Source organism: Oncorhynchus mykiss, chromosome 5, assembly GCF_057628025.1.
Source record: "Oncorhynchus mykiss isolate SJ-2025 chromosome 5, ASM5762802v1, whole genome shotgun sequence".
Lineage (NCBI taxonomy): Eukaryota > Metazoa > Chordata > Actinopteri > Salmoniformes > Salmonidae > Oncorhynchus > Oncorhynchus mykiss.
The window spans coordinates 50,591,570-50,614,595 of NC_143026.1; the positions used below are offsets into that span (position 1 = coordinate 50,591,570).

The window sequence follows — 23,026 nt, forward strand, 5'->3', positions numbered from 1 at the left end:
ATGTTAAGCTAAACATTCTGAAATACACATCAACAACTGTTGTTTTATATAGCTTAATAACAAAAAATATTGGTGGCTGACTAAATACTTTTTTGCCCCACTATGTATACACAAACAAAATCATGGGCATTAATATGGAGGTGGTCCCCCCTTTGCTGCTATAACATCCTCCACTCTTCTGGGATGGCATTCCACTAGATGTTGGTGCACATTGCTGCAGGGACTTGCTTCCATTCAGCCACAAGAGCATTAGTGAGGTTGTGCACCAAACTTTACAATTGGCACTATGTATTGGGGCAGGTAGCGTTCTCAGACTGCCAGACAGTGAAGCATGATTCATCACTCCAGAGAACGCATTTCCACTGCTCCAGAGTCCAATGGTGGCGAGTTTTACACCACTCCAGTCAACGCTTGGCATTGTGTACGGTCATTTTAGGCTTATGTGCGGCTGCTCAGCCATGGAAACCCATTTCATGAATCTCCCGCCAAAAAGTTATTGTGCTGGCGTTGCACCCAGAGGCAGTTTGGAACTCGGTAGTGAGTGTTGCAACTGAGGACAGATGATGTTTACATGCTACATGCTTTACAAGCTACATGCTACAGCCACTTTGAAGCTGAACCGTTTCCATTTCACAATAACAGCACTTACAGTTGACTGGGGCAACTCTAGCAGGGAAGAAATTTGTCGAACTGACTTGTTGGAAAGGTGCCATCCTATGATGGTGCCATGTTGAAAGTCACTGAGCTGGCCATTCTACTGTCAATGTTTGTCTATGGAGACTGCATGGCTTTGTTCTCGATTTTATACACCTGTCAGCAATGGGTGTGGCTGAAATAGCCAAATCCACAAATTTGAAGGGGTGTCCAAATCAAATCAAATGTATTTATATAGCCTTTCGTACATCGACCCACTCAAGTGACGCACCCCTCCTAGGGACGGCATGAAAGAGCACCAGTAAGCCAGTGACTCAGGCCCTGTAATAGGGTTAGAGGCAGACAATCCCAGTGGAAAGAAGGGAACTGGCCAGGCAGAGACAGCAAGGGCGGTTCGTTGCTCCAGAGCCTTTCCGTTCACCTTCACACTCCTGGGGCAGACTACACTCAATCATATGACCCACTGAAGAAATGAGTCTTCAGTAAAGACTTAAAGGTCTACATACCTGTGTATATAGAGTGTACAAGTGTGAAGTGTATCCTAAGTTTACGAAATAACTGTCAAAATGTTGTTCAATCATAGCCTAGGGTAGTTCAGCTGTTAGGGCTGCTGCCTTCAGCGCACTTATATAGATTTGATTCTGTCTCACAGCCTTCTGGCACAAATAAATCCATGCTATTGACTTGATTTATATGGACAGTCCAGGTATATTTTACCACTGATCTTGATAAGAAATGGTACCAGGCAGTTCCAGATAACATAAATATGAAACAAATAAAATAATAACAGTAGGCTACACCAACATTAGTTTCCAGTCATACAAAATGTTGAGTAAATTGCCACAGTAGATTTGCCATGGTAAACTATGAAATACTTTGTATGGAATGCTTGTCAAATAGATACATTGCCCTTACTCTGTTAAAAAAAGTTGTTCTGATGACAATACCAACCAGAGGGCAAACATATTTTTAAAGACTTTGGTTGCAAGCAGGACTAAAGGAAAATGTATACTTGATCCGAAAATGTGGTCGGAGGCTTCGTGTGGCGCAATTGCGGAGCCTCTGGAGGCATGCAGAGGCCAAATCCAGCTCTGTACCACATCGCCTTTGCGCCTCTCGAATTTTGTAACAATGCAGAAGGCTCTGTATAACTCTGCATTGACATGATTGGTTGACGGTAGTTGATGACGGGAGGTCCGGTATAAACACAAACCCCCTCCTTGACAACTTCCTTTCACAACAGCTCTGTGCTACTCTGCGAAGTGCAAGAAGTATGAATGCCCTGACTTCTGCAGAGGCCGTATCACCATAAATACTCTGCCTTTAAGGCAGATAGGAAGAGGTGAACCAAGAGGGCTCACTCTCGCCAAAATCTGTCCAGAATAATCCCAGTGCGTTTCAATGCCAACCCTAAACTTCTATGCACCCCTAAACAGACCTAAACTTATCGTCATAGTATACAGATCTCTGACTAAGGTTAAACCGACGTCATCTTTTAGGGAGATGTAATGAGGTGACCAATAATGGTTACAATTGAAATCAGTTGTGTGGGTGAATTTAACTCATATTGATGGTTTAACGAGACATCAGCTGGCAATAATCTAGTGCCATCGATGGTTGCAATAGGCTCCTTATTTTTCGATCATATTCCAATAGGCTACAATTTGTAGGCTTACCATTAGCCTAGCCATTGTCATATAATGAATGGTGTGAACACCGATAAATGGCTACTATTTGTGTTTCCCTGGCTGAGTTGATTGACAGATGTTGGCCTAGTTCTGTAGAACGATAAACCTTTCTCCAGAGTGGATGCTCATCCCCGTTTTATAGTTAGGCTATGTATAATTTGCAGAGGTGGGTAGAGTGCTGAAAATCTGAACTTAAGTTAAAGTACTTTTACTTAGATTGTGGTTTACTGAAGCAAAAGTAAAATTAGCCATCGGACCACTCAAGTCAGAGTAAAAAAGTTTCCTGTCAGAAAACTACTTAAAATGTAGGTAGCATTAACGTAAGCACATGTAACATATTGATTTGCATTAGTTTACGCATCAAATGTCCCAATGCACAGTTACAGCTCACAGTTATTATATAAAACCGATCAGAATTCCGAAGTCATGTTGGAAAAATATTTATTAGAAGTGCATGTGTCAGCTGGTTGCTATCAATACCTAGCTTACAGCTACATTAAAGTAAACCAACGTTTTGGAAATGCATAACGCCATCTACTGTAACCAGTTATCAAATAATGTTAGCTAAATGCAGTTACTTCGGCTAAATTGGTCATAAAATTTGATCTAAACTTCATCTAGGTCACAACAATATACAAACACAATCTGCTTAAACTAAGAACACACAAACAATTATACGTTTTCATGTCTTTATTGAACACACCGTGTAAACATTCACAGTGCAGGTTGGAAAAAGTATGTGAACTCTTGGATTTAATAACTGGTTGACAATCCTTTGGCAGCAATAATCTCAACCAAACGTTTTCTGTAGTTGCGGATCAGACTTGCACTACGGTCAGGAGGAATTTTGGACAATTCCTCTTTACAAAACTGTTTCAGTTCAGCAATATTCTTGGGATATCTGGTGTGAACTGCTCTCCTGAGGTTATACCACAGCATCTAAATCGGGTTGAGGTCAGGAATCTGACTGGGCCATTCCAGAAGGCGTATTTTCTTCTGTTGAAGCCATTCTGTGTTTTGGGTCATTGTCCTGTTGCATCACCCAACTTCTGTTGAGCTTCAATTGGCGGACAGGTAGCCTAATATTCTCCTGCAAAATGTCTTGATAAACTTGGGAATTCATTTTTCCGTTGATGATAGCAAGCTGTCCAGTCCCTGAGGCAGCAAAGCAGCCCCAATCCACGATTCTCCCTTCACCATACTTTACAGTTGGGATGAGGTTTTGATGTTGGTGTGCTGTGCCTTTTTTTCTCCACACATAGTGTTGTGTGTTCCTTTAAAACAACACAACTGTCATTTCATCTGTCCACTGAATATTTTGCCAGTAGCACTGTGGAACATCCAGGTGCACTTTTGCAAACTTCAGACGTGTAATTTTTTGGGGTACAGCAGTGGCTTCTTCCGTGGTTTCCTCCCATGAACACCATTTTTGTTTACTGTTTTACGTATCGTAGACTTTTCAACATAGATGTTAGCATTTTCCAGAGATTTCTTTAAGTCTTTAGCTGACACTCTCGGATTCTTCTTAACCTCATTGAGCATTCTGCACTGTGCCCTTGCAGTCAACTTTGCAGGACGGCTACTCCTAGGGAGAGTAGCAACAGTAATGAACTTTCTCCATTTATACTGTAGACAATTTGTCTTACCATGGACCGATGAACATCAAGGCTTTTAGAGATACTTTTGTAACCCTTTCCAGCGTTATGCAAGTCAACAATTCTTAATCTTAATCTTCTGAGATCTCTTTGGTTCGATGTATGGCCAGCTAATGTTAGCTATTTAGCCAACTAACTGTTAGCCTAGCCAACCACCACGGTTATGGTCTGCAAGCTAGAGCCCAACTAGAAGGCCATTATCCCTGAGTCGCCTCTTCAATGCTGACGTTGAGACTGGTGTTTTGTACTTGTCCTCTTGCTCACTTGTGCACCGGGGCCTCCCACTCCTCTTTCTATTCTGTTTAGAGCAAGTTTGAGCTGTTCTGTGAAGGGAGTAGTACACAGCATTGTACGAGATCTTCAGTTTCTTGCTCAAATGGAATATCCTTCATTTCTCAGAACAAGAATAAACTGACGCGTTTCAGAAGAAAGGTTTTTATTTCTAGCCATTTTGAGCCTGTAATCAAACCCACAAATGCTGATGCTCCAGACACTCAAGTAGTCTAAAGGAGGACAGTTTTATTGCTTCTTTAAGCAGAACAAACATTTTCAGCTGTGCTAACCTAATTGCAAAAGGGTTTTCTAATGATCAATTAGCCTTTTAAAACAATAAACTTGAATTAGTGTAACGATCGTCATTGGAATAAGACCAAAGCGCAGCGTGGAAATTGTTCATATTTAATGTTCACAAAAAAAACTCAAACAAAATGACAAACGGAGAAAACAAAAGCGTAGAGTTCTGTCAGGGAAACAACCTAAACAGAAAACAATCACCCACAAAACACAGGTGGGAAATTGGCTGCCTAAGTATGATTCTCAATCAGAGACAACGAACGACACCTGCTTCTGATTGAGAACCATACTCGGACAAAAATGTAGAAAATATAACCTAGAAAAAAGAACATAGACAACCCACCCCAAAGATGCGGACTCCAGCTGCAAAACCTGAACCTATAGGGGAGGGTCTGGGTGGGCGTCGGTCCACGGTGGCGGCTCTGGCACGGGACGTGGACCCCACTACATCATAGTCTTTGCCAGCTCGGACTGGGGACCCTTGCAGCGGGTCCCAAATAGATGGGAGATTCCGGCAGCACCGGACAGGCGGGAGCTCAGGACAGACAGGCGGACATGGATAGAGGAGACGGAGAGACAGCCTGGTGCGTGGGGCTGCCACAAGACCCACCAGGCTGGGGAGACCTACAGGAGGCCTGGTGCTTGGAGGAGGCACCGGATGGACCGGGCTGTGGGGGAGCATTGGAGCCCTGGTACGCAGCCTTGGCACCACTCCTCCCGGCTGGATAACCATTTTAGCCCGGACCATCCAGGTGCAGGCACAGGTTGAACCGGGCTGTGGGTGAGTACTAAAGATCTGGTGCATACCACTCGCACCTCTCCCTTAGGCTCAATACCCACATTCGCCCGGCACGGGCGGAGCGCAGGCATAGAACGCACTGCACCCTCTCATTGCCTCGGAGATTCAGCACCCAGAGCCGGCGCAGGATACCCTGGGGCGAAACGGCGTCCCGGACACCAAACACGCTGGGCTGGCACAACATGCCCTGGCTGGATACCCACTCTCGCTTGGCACTTGCGGGGGGCTGGCCTATAGCCCACCGGGCTATGAGCGCGTACAGGCAACACAGTGTGCTTGACCGCATAACACGGTGTCTGACCAGTACTGCGCTTCTTCCGGTAAGCACGAGGAGTGGGCTCAGGTCTCCAACCTGACTCTGCCACACTCCCCATGTGCCCCCCCAAAATATTTTTTGTGGGCTGCCTTTCGTGCCTTGCTGCCTCCTCGTATCGCCGCCGCTCAGCTTTCGTTGCCTCCAGCTCTGTCTAGGGGCGGCGATATTCCCCAGCCTGTGCCCAGGGTCCTTTTCCGTCCAAAATCCCCTCCCATGTCCATGAGTCCAGAGATTTCTGCTGCCCGATACCACTCTGCTTGGTCCTTGGTTGGTGGGTGATTCTGTAACGATCGTCGTTGGAATGAGACCAAAGCGCAGCGTGGAAATTGTTCATATTTAATGTTCACAAAAAATACTCAAACAAAATGACAAACATAGAAAACGAAAGCGCAGAGTTCTGTCAGGAAAACAACCTAAACAGAAAACAATCACCCACAAAACACAGGTGGGAAATTGAATACCTAAGTATGATTCGCAATCAGAGACAACGAACGACACCTGCCTCTGATTGAGAACTATACTAGGCCAAACACACACAGAAAATATAACCTAGAAAAAAGAACATAGACAACCCACCCCAGCTCACGCACTGACCAAGTTTTAAGTTCCTCGGCATACACATCACCGACAAACTGAATTGGTCCACTCACACAGACAGCATTGTGAAGAAGGCGCAGCAGCGCCTCTTCAACCTCAGGAGGCTGAAGAAATTCGGCTTGTCACCAAAAGCACTCACAAACTTCTACAGATGCACAATCGAGAGCATCCTGGGGGGCTGTATCACCGCCTGGTACGGCAACTGCTCCGCCCTCAACCGTAAGGCTCTCCAGAGGGTAGTGAGGTCTGCACAACGCATCACCGGGGGCAAACTACCTGCCCTCAAGGACACCTACACCACCCGATGTCACAGGAAGGCCATAAAGATCATCAAGGACATCAACCACCCGAGCCACTGCCTGTTCACCCCGCTATCATCCAGAAGGCGAGGTCAGTACAGGTGCATCAAAGCTGGGACCGAGAGACTGAAAAACAGCTTCTATCTCAAGGCCATCAGACTGTTAAACAGCCACCACTAACATTGAGTGGCTGCTGCCAACACACTGACACTGACTCAACTCCAGCCACTTTAATAATGGGAATTGATGGGAAATGATGTAAATATATCACTAGCCACTTTAAACAATGCTACCTTATATAATGTTACTTACCCTACATTATTCATCTCATATGCATACGTATATACTGTACTCTATATCATCGACTGTATCCTTATGTAATACATGTATCACTAGCCACTTTAACTATGCCACTTTGTTTACATACTCATCTCATATGTATATACTGTACTCGATACCATCTACTGTATCTTGCCTATGCTGCTCTGTACCATCACTCATTCATATATCCTTATGTACATATTCTTTATCCCCTAGTTAGATTACTTGTTGGTTATTACTGCATTGTCGGAACTAGAAGCACAAGCATTTCGCTACACTCGCATTAACATCTGCTAACCATGTGTATGTGACAAATAAAATTTGATTTGCTTTGATTTGATTTGACCAACCTAAAACAAAGACATAAAAATAAACTAAGGTCAGAAGGTGACAAATAGCTAACACAATGTATCATTGGAACACTGGAGTGATGGTTGCTGATAATGGGCCTCTGTACTCCTATGTAGATATTCTATAAATATGCCGTTTCCAACTTTCCAGGAGTCATTTACAACATGAACAATGTCTACACTGTATTTCTGATCAATTTGATGTTATTTTAATGAACTTATTTTTTTTTTCTTTCAAAATCAAGGACTTTTCTAGGTGACCCCAAACTTTTGAACGGTAGTGTATCTAAATTTTATTTTCTATACATTTGCAAACATTTCTACAAACATGTTTTCACTTTGTCATTGAGGGGTATTGTTTGTACATCTAGTTAACCCATTTTGAATTCAGGCTGTAACACAACAAGTTGTGGAATAAGTCAAGGGGTATGAATACTTTCTGAAGGCACTCTCTAAGCCTGTCTGCACCATCTTGCAGATGTCCTCCAGCACGGTTAGTCTCAAATGAAGACTGACATTAAACAAAGTCTGTAGGCTGTACAGTTTAAATTAGTCGTATTCAAAGTTGACTTAATATCTATCAATGTGCTCAATTTCATAAAAAGGTAAATGGTAGTCAAGATATTTGTTACAGTTTTCTTCTGTCGAAGGAGAGGAGGACCAAAATGCAGCGTGGTTATTCATAAACATCTTTAATAAAGATGAAAATACGAACAATATACAAAAACAAGAACCGTGAAAACCAGCCCTATTTTTTTTTAATAAAAAATAATTTATTACCTTCAATACCATTCATTCTTTACAACTCATAATTTTCATACATACTCCAACAATGGTATTTTAATTTAACTAAACAAAAACCTCAAACAAAACCTCAGGGGAGCATCTTCCCTCCCCGTCACCCTACAAACTACCTTTCCCTATCTCCCCGTCCCTAATCTATCCCCTTACAAATCTAAATGACACCCAGCCCTAAACCCCCCTTCCACCTCTCCCGAGCAGCATGCTGCCCCCACTTCCTCTCCTCCCTCTTCATCCTCCTCTTCATCCTCCCCCTCAAATCTCCTTCCACCCTCCTCACTATCCATTCCACCCCCCAATCTCTCCCTGACTTCACCATGTTCTGCCTGTCTTCCAGCAGCCCGTTTAAAGAGACTCATGAGAAGCCAGAGCAGAAACCTCTCCCTATCTGTCCCTCTCGCTCTCCCTACACCTCTCTCTAACCTGGCCCATGTCAATACAAAATCCCCCCTTACCAAACCTACCAACACCCGTGCCCTAGCCCATACTACTTCGGCAAAGGCACAGTCTCAAAAGATATGGCGCACAGTCTCCTCCCTGCCACAAGAGGATCTTGGACAGGTGGGGGATTGCACCAAACTATACCAGTACATGATGGAACGTACCGGCAAGCACTTATGAAGGCTCAACCAATTCAGGTCCTTGAGCCTGTTGTCCAGACCCCGCGCCTGCACTCCCTCCCAGACCACTTCCGAGATGCCCACTACAGGCGCCGGACTCCCTGCCTTTCTGACCTCCTCGTACAGGTGCCTGTGATCTAAACCTACTCGGGCAACTTCAACCTCAGGGTGCGCACGCAGCCACTTGGCCGCATGACCAAAGTGCCACGGCAGCTGTTCCGCCCGAGGACCCGTGTTAGACCACACCATTACGCTTCTCGCCTGATACGAGAAGAACACCCGCAGGAGGTAACCGGACGGGTGCATCACTGGATGAGCAAGCTCCATTAACAAGAAAGAAACAAAAATTGCATCCAGCTTGAGGTGGAAATGTGGTACCCCCCTACCTCCCTCCCCGATGGGACAGAGCATGCGTGCCCTGGCGACCCACTCGCACCTGCCACTCCACATGAACTGAAACACAAGCCTCACTAGAGGCCTCCTCAGACAAGCCGGCAATGGGTAGATGTACGCCAAATACAAAATGGACCCCGAGAATCCTCAGGGCCCCCTCACAGAGAGATAACCCCCCGGGCACATCCGTTCTACCGCGCCTTCTTCCGAAAAACTTGACGTAAGACTTTGCATGATTCAGAACCGCTCCCGACGCTCGGGTGAAATCCCCAAAGATGGCAAGGGACCTTGTCAGGCACGAGTCCTTGAACAGCAGCAAGGAAGTGTCGTCGGCGTACTGCGTCATCTTAACATGCAGCCCACCACTTCCAGGGATCAACAAGCCTTCCACCCCTGTGTCTGCCCTAATGGCAGCCCCATAGGCTCCATGTAAAGAACGAAGAGCCGAGAGTGGTTACCCCTGCCTGACCCCAGGCGAGAGGTCAAAAACGTCACCCAAGTGACTATTTACACTAACTCGGCACCCCGCTCCGACATATAATGTACGAATCCATCCTATGAACTTCTCCCCAAATCCTAATCGACCTAACACTCTGAATAAAAATTATCTATTCACGCGATCAAAGGCTTTCGCCTGATCTAGCGCTGCTACCATTAAAGGCAGTCCTCTATCTTCAACCCAAGCGATGGAGTCCCTGATTAACTGTAGGTTCCATCTAATAGAGCGGCCCTCTACCCCGCACGTCTGATCCTCATGGACGACGTAGGGAAGGGCTGTGCACAACCGGTCTGCTAAAACCTTTGCAAGTAGCTTGTAATCTACGCACAGCATGGTCAACGGCCGCCAGTTGCCAAGGTCTGTTACTTCCCCCTTCTTATATAAAAGTGACAGCACACCAACAGCCATAGATCCCCCCGGGACCTCCGTCTCAAGAATGGCCTTCAAGACTTTGAGGACCACTGGTCCAAGTATACCCCAAAACTTGAGATAAAACTCAGCCGGCAGCCCATCCATCCCAGGCACCTTCCCTTTTCCCATCCTCCTAAGAGCGCTCTCAACCTCTTCTAGTGAGATCTGGGCCTCCATCACTTCTCTAATGTCCTCCGGCAACCGCCTGGACAAGTGTTCTAAAAACACATTTCCCTGCTCTACATTTATTTCCCTTTCCTTAAATAAACATTGGAAATGATCAGTTGTCACCCTGACCATATCCTCTGGTTCTCTAACTATACTACCATTTTCTTCCCTAACACCATGCATTACCTTCCTACTCTGTCTGGCCCTAACCGACTTAAAGAACATAGCAGAACAAGTCTCATTGTGTTCTATTAAGCCACTATGCGCACGCTCCAGGAAAGCTCGAGCCTTCCGCTCCTGCAACTCCCTGAGCTGCGCCTTTAGGGTTGCGGATCTCTCCCAGTCAAACGACCCGCCGAGGTTGCCTGCCTCGTACTCGAGTTCAATTAACCTTTGGATACGATCCACCTCCCTCCTCTCCTCCCTTTTTTTCCTCTTGCAATACCCTATTATAAAAGCCCTAATCCTCACCTTAACTAATTCCCACCACTCTAACACCCACACTCTAGCACATGGACCGGAGGCCTTCAAGCCTCCAAAAGAAACCAAAAAACCTGTCAACAAAAGCCTGCTCCTCCAGCACATCCCGATCTAACTTCCAGTACCCCCTACCAAAGAGGAAGACTGGCGACCCCACCTGCAGGAGCACCCCGTCGTGATCCGAAAAAAAAAACAGGCAACAGCCGCCCAGACAACTTACCCAAAGACCTGGGTACAAAAATATAGTCGAGCCTCCGCGCAACCCCCCTGGAGTTGCGCCATGTAGGACCGGCCATTTTCGGAGTAGTGTGCAGGCCACCATCAACCAGACCATGGCAAGCCATTAGCCCGGTGATGGCGCCTGCACTGCTATCCCCCCCTATTCCTAAATCTGTATTAAAATCCCCCCTATCACTAATTTCCTATTTGTGACACACAGGGGCGCCAGACAGTCCACCATCTCCCTCCTGTCTGCCACCACCTGTGGCCCATACACCACCACTAATCTAAATTTATACAATCCCTTATCGTGACATCCACCCCTATAACCCTCCCCTGCATCACCACAAAAGAACCCTCCACTTTTACCTCCCTGTGCCCACACAAAATCCCTACCCCCGATGAGTGCAATCCCCTCTCATTCACCCCCACGTCACAGTAGAAGCCTCAAACAAGGTTCTAAAGACTATGAACGTCTAGTGGAAGCCTTAGGGAGTGCAATATGACCCCATAGACACTGTATATTCGATAGTCAATGAGATAAACTACAATCCTCAGATTTCCCACTTCCTGGTTGGATTTTTTCTCAGGTTTTTTCTACGGAACCTTTTTTTCCTTATACCTTGAACATGTATCAAGCTAAAACATGGAAACAGAGCATTTTATTAACCATCCCTGAATGACCCCATACATTAAGCAATCGCTGGTTGTGTCTGAGGAGACCAGAATGACTGGCCTCTACTGAGGCAATGATCATCATATTCAAGACAATAGCACACAAGTTCCCAGAAGAGTAATGAAAAGTGGCTCAGAGGTATTAAAAGCGGATCTTATAGACATAGCTATCATACATTCAATCAAATACAGAGAAAATATGTAATCTGAGATTACCTGTTTTACTTGGATGAACTCACATTAAAATAATATCATTTGTTATGGTGTTTTTATTTAACCTACAGAAAATGGAAATTGGAGAACCTTCAAAAAGACATTGCCTTCCTGGATTATTCATCTGACTAAAATCCAATAAACAAATTATTCATGAATGAAATCTAATAGAGTAGAGGGACACGTCAGGGTTGACCGCTATCACCACTCGTATTCCCTTTTGTTATAGTCATACAATTCTTTAAGTATTTAAGTACCAAAAACTAAATTTTCTTTTTTTTTAGGAAATTGTGAACTTCAACTGCCGGAAGCTTGTGGCTACCATGCCACTGTTCGCCAACGCAGACCCCAACTTCGTGACGGGCATGTTGAGCAAGCTGAAGTTCGAGGTGTTCCAACCCAACGATTACATCATCAGAGAGGGTACCGTGGGCAAGAAGATGTACTTCATCCAACATGGTGTGGCCAGTGTTATCACCAAGCTCAACAAAGAGATGAAGCTGACTGACGGCTCCTACTTTGGAGGTACGTAGAGAAAACAGAAAAACAAAGACATCCTGCATGTTTTCTATGGTACCAATTTTCGCTTAGACAGACACCAAGCTATAATACGGGAAAAGGGAACTGTGTCAAGGACCACTGTGTAGGCGTATTCAGACTCACTCCATCCACTCAAATCCTCTTTTGCCTTTGCTTTGATGTTTGTCAAGTCCCATCACTGCAGATAAAACATTTTGGGACTGGAGTTAGCTTCTCATATTACATTACGTTCATCTGGATGGGGTGGTGGAAGGCGGGGTTGAGGGGGATGAAGAGAGGACAGGCCAAGCCAGGGTCAGGACTCAGATCACCCAGAGGACAAAAAAAGGTTGCATGTCTGTCTGCTCTGCATTGGGGTCTGTAGCAGCAGCCAACAGGGAATATTCCTTCTCCGTAATTGAGGGAGTAATCCTCAATCACCCATCCTGTTAGAACATTATACAAATCATAAAATATTTTTCCATTGAACTATCCATTTAAAAGGCAGTTGTTTACATTGTCAAATTTTCTGGGATGTCTCCTTGTTGTGCAAAAGAGAGAGAAGCAGGCTAACTATTTTTAGAGGGACATTTCATTTTTCATTTGATCCAAGTTCAACCCCCCCTTCCCACGGAAAGACAACTTAAGATTCTAAGTATATCTTCTGGCTGTGTGGCATGCAATAATGTCATCTTCCAGATAGACATGGCCTGCCTGGGAAGAAAGATATAATATATTATTATATTAATAATATTGTATTGTAATCAAATAAATCATTGACAAATATAAATTCTCTGAATTCATTCAGCTTTCATGTCATTATGTTCCGTGGGCACAGTCAGACTTGTCCTGTCCTGACACAGCACAAAATAATACTGTAGACAGGGCTGGATCTGATTAGAACATAGTGGACCCGTGAAACTGTAACACTTTACCTGACACCCAGCATTATAACAAGTTATGGCACGTTCATAAACATGTCATATTTCAGAACCACTGACATAACTTGTCACAACATATACTGTACTACGTTATTCAATAGCTGGTTATGACTCCTACATAAGTATCAAAACCCTCAAAACCTACCACACAAGACAAAACATTCCATTACACCATAGCCTACGTGGTAACAGTATGTTTATGATATATTAAATCTTTTGAAATTTACCTTGTTAGAACTACCCCTCCCTGCTCTGGGAGAATTGTCATAAGCAACCGCTGAGACTCCCAGTTAGACAGCAAATGTTCCTTTTGTTCCATAAAGATATTTTTTATATCCAAATACCTCCGTTAGTTTGGTGCATTATGCCCAGGAATCCACCGGAAATAGCGGTCACGACAACGCAGACAAAAATTCCAAATTATATCCAGAAACATGGCAAACGTTTTTTATAATCAAGCCTCAAGGTGTTTTTCAAATATCTATTTGATAATACACTGCTCAAAAAAATAAAGGGAACACTAAAATAACACATCCTAGATCTGAATGAATGAAATATTCTTATTAAATACTTTTTTCTTTACATAGTTGAATGTGCTGACAACAAAATCACACAAAAATTATCAATGGAAATCAAATGTATCAACCCATGGAAGTCTGGATTTGGAGTCACACTCAAAATTAAAGTGGAAAACCACACTACAGGCTGATCCAACTTTGATGTAATGTCCTTAAAACAAGTCAAAATGAGGCTCAGTACTGTGTGTGGCCTCCACGTGCCTGTATGACCTCCCTACAACGCCTGGGCATGCTCCTGATGAGGTGCGGTGCTGGGTTGTTGCCCTCCTACGGCCTCCTCCACATCTCCTGATGTACTGGCCTATCTCCTGGTAGTGCCCCCATGCTCTGGACACTACGCTGACAGACACAGCAAACCTTCTTGCCACAGCTCCCATTGATGTCCCATCCTGGATGAGCTGCACTACCTGAGCCACTTGTGTGGGAATTAGACTCCGTATCATGCTACCACTAGAGTGAAAGCACCGCCAGCTTTCAAAAGTGACCAACACATCAGCCAGGAAGCATAGGAACTGAGAAGTGGTCTGTGGTCTCCACCTGCAGAACTACTCCTTTATTGGGGGTGTCTTTCTAATTGCCTATAATTTCCACCTGTTGTCGATTCCATTTGCTCAACAGCATGTGAAATTTATTGTCAATCAGTGTTGCTTCCTAAGTGGACAGTTTGATTTCACAGAAGTGTGATTGACTTGGAGTTACATTGTGTTGTTTAAGTGTTCCCTTTATTTTTTTGAGCAGTGTATATCAACCGGGACAGTTGGCTTTTCACTAGGACTGGCAAGAATCACTCCCATCTATCCACTTACTCTTACAATGTGGTCATTCACGCTCATTCTTCAAAATGAAGGCCTGAAACTACGTTTAAAGGCTGTAGACACCTTAGGGAAGCCATAGAAAAAGGAATCTGGTTGATATCCCTTTCAATGGTCAATAGGGGTGCATAGGAACACAGAGCTTTCAAAATAAGAGTCACTTCCTGATTGGATTTTTCTCAGGCTTTCGCCTGCAATATCAGTTCTTTTATACTCACAGACAATATTTTTACAGTTTTGGAAACTTTAGAATGTTTTCTATCCTAAACTGTCGATTATATGCATATTCTAGCATCTGGTCCTGAGAAATAGGCCGTTTACTTTGGGAACGTTATTTTTCCAAAAATAAAAATAGTGCCCCCTAGCTTCAAGAGGTAAAATTACATTGTAATTGCGCACACATTGATGTCAGACATCCACCTACCCCAATGCTCTGTTGCTGATGACTGGGATGAATGCAGGAGCAGATTTCAGGAGGAGGACAAGATGGAAATGTATCTGATAGGCCTATCTGGCATATATGACTTTGATGGTCAAAATGCTTCTTGACAGTGTCATGAAGTGTATTTTCTTAGTCTAAGTAAAGTGACAGAGGATGGTCATAATGATTCATGACAGTGTCATGAAGTGTATTTTCTATGATGAAAAATTATGAAAAAAACATGACTAAAGAATTCATTACAACAAAACAAATTATTTAAAAAATAAACGTTCAAATGAAAGGAAACTTCTTGGCAGGGAAAACACAAATGTAAATAAATGTGGGGTTTGACACTTATGTAGGTGTAATAACCAGCCATAAAATAACACATATGTCATAACAGTGTTATGATCATATTATTTATTTATTTATTTTATTTATTTCACCTTTATTTAACCAGGTAGGCAAGTTGAGAACAAGTTTTCACTCACAATTGCGACCTGGCCAAGATAAAGCAAAGCAGTTCGACACATACAACGACACAGAGTTACACATGGAGTAAAACAAACACAGTCAATAATACAGTTTAAACAAGTCTATATACAATGTGAGCAAATGAGGTGAGATAAGGGAGGTAAAGGCAAAAAAGGCCATGGTGGCAAAGTAAATACAATATAGCAAGTAAAACACTGGAATGGTAGATTTGCAATGGAAGAATGTGCAAAATAGAAATACAAATAATGGGGTGCAAAGGAGCAAAATAAATAAATAAATTAAATACAGTAGGGAAAGAGGTCGTTGTTTGGGCTAAATTATAGGTGGGCTATGTACAGGTGCAGTAATCTGTGAGCTGCTCTGACAGTTGGTGCTTAAAGCTAGTGAGGGAGATAAGTGTTTCCAGTTTCAGAGAATTTTGTAGTTCGTTCCAGTCATTGGCAGCAGAGAACTGGAAGGAGAGGCGGCCAAAGAAAGAATTGGTTTTGGGGGTGACTAGAGAGATATACCTGCTGGAGCGTGTGCTACAGGTGAGAGATGCTATGGTGACCAGCGAGCTGAGATAAGGGGGGACATTACCTAGCAGGGTCTTGTAGATGACATGGAGCCAGTGGGTTTGGCGACGAGTATGACGCGAGGGCCAGCCAACGAGAGCGTACAGGTCGCAATAGTGGGTAGTATATGGGGCTTTGGTGACAAAACGGATTGCACTGTGATAGACTGCATCCAATTTGTTGAGTAGGGTATTGGAGGCTATTTTGTAAATGACATCGCCAAAGTCGAGGATTGGTAGGATGGTCAGTTTTACAAGGGTATGTTTGGCAGCATGAGTGAAGGATAATTTGTTGCGAAATAGGAAGCCAATTCTAGATTTAACTTTGGATTGGAGATGTTTGATATGGGTCTGGAAGGAGAGTTTACAGTCTAACCAGACACCTAAGTATTTGTAGTTGTCCACGTATTCTAAGTCAGAGCCGTCCGGAGTAGTGATGTTGGACAGGCGGGCAGGTGCAGGTAGCGATCGGTTGAAGAGCATGCATTTAGTTTTACTTGTATTTAAGAGCAATTGGAGGCCACGGAAGGAGAGTTGTATGGCATTGAAGCTTGCCTGGAGGGTTGTTAACGCAGTGTCCAAAGAAGGGCCAGAAGTATACAGAATGGTGTCGTCTGCGTAGAGGTGGATCAGAGACTCACCAGCAGCAAGAGCGACCTCATTGATATATACAGAGAAGAGAGTCAGTCCAAGAATTTAACCCTGTGGCACCCCCATAGAGACTGCCAGAGGTCCGGACAGCAGACCCTCCGATTTGACACACTGAACTCTATCAGAGAAGTAGTTGGTGAACCAGGCGAGGCAGTCATTTGAGAAACCAAGGCTGTCGAGTCTGCCGATGAGGATGTGGTGATTGACAGAGTCGAAAGCCTTGGCCAGATCAATGAATACGGCTGCACAGTAATGTTTCTTATCGATGGCGGTTAAGATATCATTTAGGACCTTGAGCGTGGCTGAGGTGCACCCATGACCAGCTCTGAAACCAGATTGCATAGCAGAGAAGGTATGGTGAGATTCAAAATGGTCGGTAATCTGTTTGTTGACTTGGCTTTTGAAGACCTTAGAAAGGCATGGTAGGATAGATACAGGTCTGTAGCAGTTTGGGTCAAGCGTGTCCCCCCCTTTGAAGAGGGGGATGACCGCAGCTGCTTTCCAATCTTTGGGAATCTCAGACGACACGAAAGAGAGGTTGAACAGGCTAGTAATAGGGGTGGCAACAATTTCGGCAGATAATTTTAGAAAGAAAGGGTCCAGATTGTCTAGCCCGGCTGATTTGTAGGGGTCCAGATTTTGCAGCTCTTTCAGAACATCAGCTGAACGGATTTGGGAGAAGGATAAATGTGGAAGGCATGGGCGAGTTGCTGTGGGGGGTGCAGTGCTGTTGTCCGGGGTAGGAGTAGCCAGGTGGAAAGCATGGCCAGCCGTAGAAAAATGCTTATGACAGTGTTTCCTATCTTCAGTGCAGTGGGCAGCTGGGAGGAGGTGTTCTTATTCTCCATGGACTTTACAGTGTCCCAGAACTTTTTTGAGTTAGTGTTGCAGGAAGCAAATTTCTGCTTGAAAAAGCTAGCCTTAGCTTTTCTAACTGCCTGTGTATAATGGTTTCTAGCTTCCCTGAACAGCTGCATATCACGGGGGCTGTTCGATGCTAACGCAGAGCGCCATAGGATGTTTTTGTGTTGGTTAAGGGCAGTCAGGTCTGGGGAGAACCAAGGGCTATATCTGTTCCTGGTTCTACATTTCTTGAATGGGGTATGTTTATTTAACCTCTAGTGACGAGCAATCCCGTATCCGGGAGCATAATCATAGCCTCAAGTACATTACCATAACGCAACGTTTCCTATTCATGAAAATCGCAACTGAAATAAATAAATATATTCAAACACAAGCTTAGCCTTTTGTTAACAACACTGTCATCTCAGATTTTCAAAATATGTGTTACAGCCAATGCTAGACAAGCATTTGTGTAAGTTTAGCAATGGCATAATGCTATGCTAGGCTGTGCTGGCAGCAGAGAACATTTTCACAAAAATAAGAAAAGCAACCAAATTAAATAATTTACCTTTGAAGAACTTCAGATGCTTTCACTCAAGAGACTCCCAGTTAGATAGCAAATGTTCCTTTTTTCCAAAAATAATATTTTTGTAGGCGAAAAACGTCACGTTTCTTCATCCTGCTTGGCTGAGAAATCGACAGAAAAATACTTCAACTATAATGTATTAGCATAACACAACTTTTTCTATTCATGAAAATCGCAAATGAAATGAAATAAATATTTTGAAACACAAGCTTAGCCTTTTGTTACCAACACTGTCATCTCAGATTTTCAAAATATGCTTTTCAACCAAAGCTACACAAGCATTTCTGTAAGAGTATTGATAGCCTAGCATAGCATTAAGCCTAGCATTCATCAGGCAACATTTTCACAAAAACAAGAAAAGCATTCAAATAAAATAATTTACCTTTGAAGAACTTCGGATGTTTTCAATGAGGAGACTCTCAGTTAGATAGCAAATGTTCATTTTTTCCAAAAAGATTAATTTTGTAGGAGAAATCGCTCCGTTTTGTTAATCATTTTTGGCTAAGAAAAAAAAAACGAAAATGCATTCGACTACAACGCCAAACTTTTTTCCAAATTAATCCATAATATCGACAGAAACATGGCAAACGTTGTTTAGAATCATCCTCAAGGTGTTTTTCACATATCTATTCGATGATAAATCCTTCGTGGCAGTTTGGTTTATACGTGGCAGTTTGGTTTATACCAGCTGCAGTATAAAGTACTGCAGCTGGAGATTACGCAATAATTGCAATGGAGGACACCAAGCGACCACCTGGTAAATGTAGTCTCTTAGGGTCAATCTTCCAATGATATACCTACAAATACGTCACAATGCTGCAGACACCTTGGGGAAAACGTGGAAAAGGTAAGCTGACTCCTAGCTCCTCCACAGCCATATAAGGAGTCATTGCCATGAGGCGGTTTCAAAAAATGCGGCACTTCCTGATTGTATTTTTATCTGGGTTTTTTCTGTAACATCAGTTCTGTGGCACTCACAGACAATATCTTTGCAGTTTTGGAAACGTCAGTGTTTTCTTTCCAAAGCTGTCAATTATATGCATAGTCAAGCATCTTTTCGTGACAAAATATCTTGTTTAAAACGGGAACGTTTTTCATCCAAAAATTATATCGAAGAAGTTAAGATGGTTAGGAAGGCATTTAAAAAAAATATCCAGACATCCTCTACTGACGGGATGAGATCAATATCCTTCCAGGATACCCCGGCCAGGTCGATTAGAAAGGCCTGCTCGCTGAAGTGTTTCAGGGAGCGTTTGACAGTGATGAGTGGAGGTCGTTTGACCGCTGACCCATTACGGATGCAGGCAATGAGGCAGTGATCGCTGAGATCTTGGTTGAAGACAGCAGAGGTGTATTTAGAGGGCAAGTTGGTTAGGATGATATCTATGAGGGTGCCCGTGTTTAACCTGTCTACGATACTGGTTCCCAATTGGGAATCAACCCTCCCACGTTCAGCTGAAACGGTGGCGCATGGAATGCAAAAATATTCTTAAAAATATTTAACCTCCACACATTAACAAGTCCAATAGCTCAAATGAAAGATAAACATCTTGTTCATCTAGCCAGCAAGTCAGATTTCTAAAATGTTTTACGGCGAAAACATAGCACATATATATGTAAAACCACCACCAGACACAGCTCATTTCAATAGCCAAAACATGCAATCAACAAACGCAGGATTAAAAAATAAATCGCTCACTAACCTTTTGAAAATCTTCATCAGATGACAGTAATATGACATATTACACAGTACATATATTTTTTTTCAATAATATGCCATTTATATCCATAAATGTCCATTTACAGTGAGTTCACCTTCAGAAATTACTCAAAAATGCCCGGAGGAAATCTATGTAGCGCGGCAAGATAACGTAAATAGACATCATAAACTTTGACTAAATATACATGTTCTACATATAGTTAGAAAGATACACTGCTTCTTTATGCAACCGCTGTGTTAGATTTATTTTTAACGTTACAGAAATCGCACACTATTCCATATGCTGAGACAGCGCTCAGTTCCAAGCTACATTTCCACGTAATGTTGGAGTCAACAGAAACACAGATTTAAGCATAAATATTCCCTTACCTTCGATGGTCTTCGTTCAGAATGTTCTGGAAGGCTTCATACTTACCCAATACATCGTTTGGTTTCAAGTCTTGCGTCTTTGTATTAGCTACTGCTAATAACATCAGCTGAAATGCACCCAAAACGTCCTCTGGTCCGGATAAATTGCGCATCAAAACTTCAAAATTACACATTATATGTCGACTAAACAGGTCAAACTAAGTGCAGAAGCAAGCTTTATGATGTTTTAGACGTGCAAAACAAACTTCAATTCAATCGGCCATCGTCTGCCCTTCTCTTGAGTGCTGGAAACAAAGGAATGGCTGGGACCAATTCGCGCCCATACGCACAGCCTATTCTCTCGTGGCACGCACTAATTTCACTCCCATAGGGTCAATTCTCGCGGGATTTGAACGGTTTGAAGCTCTAATGAAAGAGGACATCTAGCGGAAGAGAAAGAAAGTGTCCCCAGAATCATAGCTCGTTGGGAAGGGTGGGGGCCATGACGTCAAAGTTGCTCCAACTTTCATGGCCACAAAAACTAGTTTGGAAGAATGCCTGCCCTGTGAGTTCTGCTATACTTACAGACATAATTCCAACGGTTTTAGAATCTTTAGAGTGTTTTCTATCCAATAATAATTTTTATTTGCATATATTAACAATTTTTGACAGATTTTTTTTCCAGTTTACTAGGGGTACCCAATCTCTCCAAAGGGGGCGTATGTCTGCCATATCCTTAACAGGTTTTAAGGCTTTGGGGAGGTACCTGGTAGGTTCATTAATAATTTGTGTGAGATTGAGGGCATCAAGTTTAGATTGTAGGATGGCTGGGGTGTTAAGCATGTTCCAGTTTAGGTCGCCTAGCAGCACGAGCTCTGAAGATAGATGGGGGGCAATCAGTTCACATATGGTGTCCAGAGCACAGCTGGGGGAAGAGGGTGGTCTATAGCAGGCGGCAACGGTGAGACTTGTTTTTAGAGAGGTGGATTTTTAAAAGTAGAAGTTCAAATTGTTTGGGTACAGACCTGGATAGTAGGACAGAACTCTGCAGGCTATCTTTGCAGTAGATTGCAACACCGCCCCCTTTGGCAGTTCTATCTTGTCTGAAAATGTTGTAGTTTGGGATTAAAATTTCAGAATTTTTGGTGGTCTTCCTAAGCCAGGATTCAGACACAGCTAGAACATCCGGGTTGGCAGAGTGTGCTAAAGCAATGAATAGAACAAACTTAGGGAGGAGGCTTCTAATGTTAACATGCATGAAACCAAGGCTATTACGGTTACAGAAGTCGTCAAAAGAGAGCACCTGGGAATAGGAGTAGAGCTAGGCACTGCAGGGCCTGGATTCACCTCTACATCGCCAGAGGAGGAGTAAAATAAGGATATTATGACAAGTTATGTCAGCTGTTATGACATACAGTTGAAGTCGGAATTTTACATACACTTAGGTTGGAGTCATTAAAACTCGTTTTTCAACCACTCCACAAATTTCTTGTTAACAAACTATAGTTTTTGCAAGTCGGTTAGGACATCTACTTTGTACAAGTTATTTTTCCAACAATTGTTTACAGACAGATTATTTCACTTATAATTCACTGTATCACAATTTGAGTGGGTCAGAAGTTTACATACACTAAATTGACTGTGCCTTTAAACAGCTTGGAAAATTGTCTTTAGAAGCTTCTGATAGGCTAATTGACATAATTTGAGTGAATTGGAGATGTACCTGTGGATGTATTTGAAGGCCTACCTTCAAACTCAGTGCCTCTTTGCTTGGCATAATTGGAAAATCTAAATAAATCAGCCACGAAAATTGTAGACCTCCACAAGTCTGGTTCATCCTTGGGAGCAATTTCCAAATACCACGTTCATCTGTACAAACAATAAAATGCAAGTATAAACACCATGGGACCACGCAGTCACTCAGGAAGGAGACACGTTCTGTCTCCTAGAGATGAATGTACTTTGGTGTCAAAACTGCAAATCAATCCCAGAACAACAGCAAAAGACCTTGTGAAGATGCTGGAGAAAACAGGTAGAAAAGGATCTATTTCCACAGTAAAACGAGTCCTTTATTGACATAACCTGAAAGGCCGCTCAGCAAGTAAGAAGCCCCTGCTCCAAATCTGCCATTAAAAAGCCAGACAACAGTTTGCAACTGCACATGGGGCAAAGATCGTACTTTTTGGAGAAATGTCCTCTGGTCTGATGAAATGAAAATAGAACTGTTTGGCCACCATGACCATCTTATGTTTGGAGGAAAAAGGGGGAGGCTTGCAAGCCGAAGAACACCATCCCAACCATGAAGCATGGGGGTGGCAGCATCATGTTGTTGGGGTGCTTTGCTGCAGGAGGGACTGGTGCACTTGAGGGGGAAAAATATGTGGATATATTGAAGCAACATCTCAAGACATCAGTCAGGAAGTTAAATCTTGGTCACAAATGGGTCTTCCAAATGGACAATGACCCCAAGCATACTTCCAAAGTTGTGGCAGAATGGCTTAAGGACAAAGTCAAGGTATTGGAGTGGCCATCACAAAGCCCTGACCTCAATCCTATAGAAAATATGTGGGCAGAACTGAAAAAGCTTCTGCGAACAAGGAGGCCTACAAACCTGAATCAGTTACATCAGCTCTGTCAGGAGGAATGGGCCAAAATTCTCCCAACTTATTGTGGGAAATGTTTGACCCAAGTTAAACAATTTAAAGAAAATGCTACCAAATTCTGATTGAATGTTTGTAAACTTCTGACCCACTGGGATTGTGATGAAAGAAATAAAAGATTAGATAAATCATTCTCATTTCACATTCTTAAAATAAAGTGGTGAATTT

General features: G+C 43.2%; 1 protein-coding gene across 1 annotated transcript in view; it reads left to right on the top strand.

The window, feature by feature from the left end:
• LOC110523996 (potassium/sodium hyperpolarization-activated cyclic nucleotide-gated channel 1-like) overlaps positions 1 to 23,026 on the top strand; it is a 210,439-nt gene that overhangs the window by 120,144 nt on the left and 67,269 nt on the right. The window contains exon 6 of the mRNA XM_021603242.3: positions 12,016 to 12,256. Coding sequence (XP_021458917.2) covers positions 12,016 to 12,256 — 241 coding nt within the window. The remainder of the gene's footprint in view (positions 1 to 12,015; positions 12,257 to 23,026) is intronic.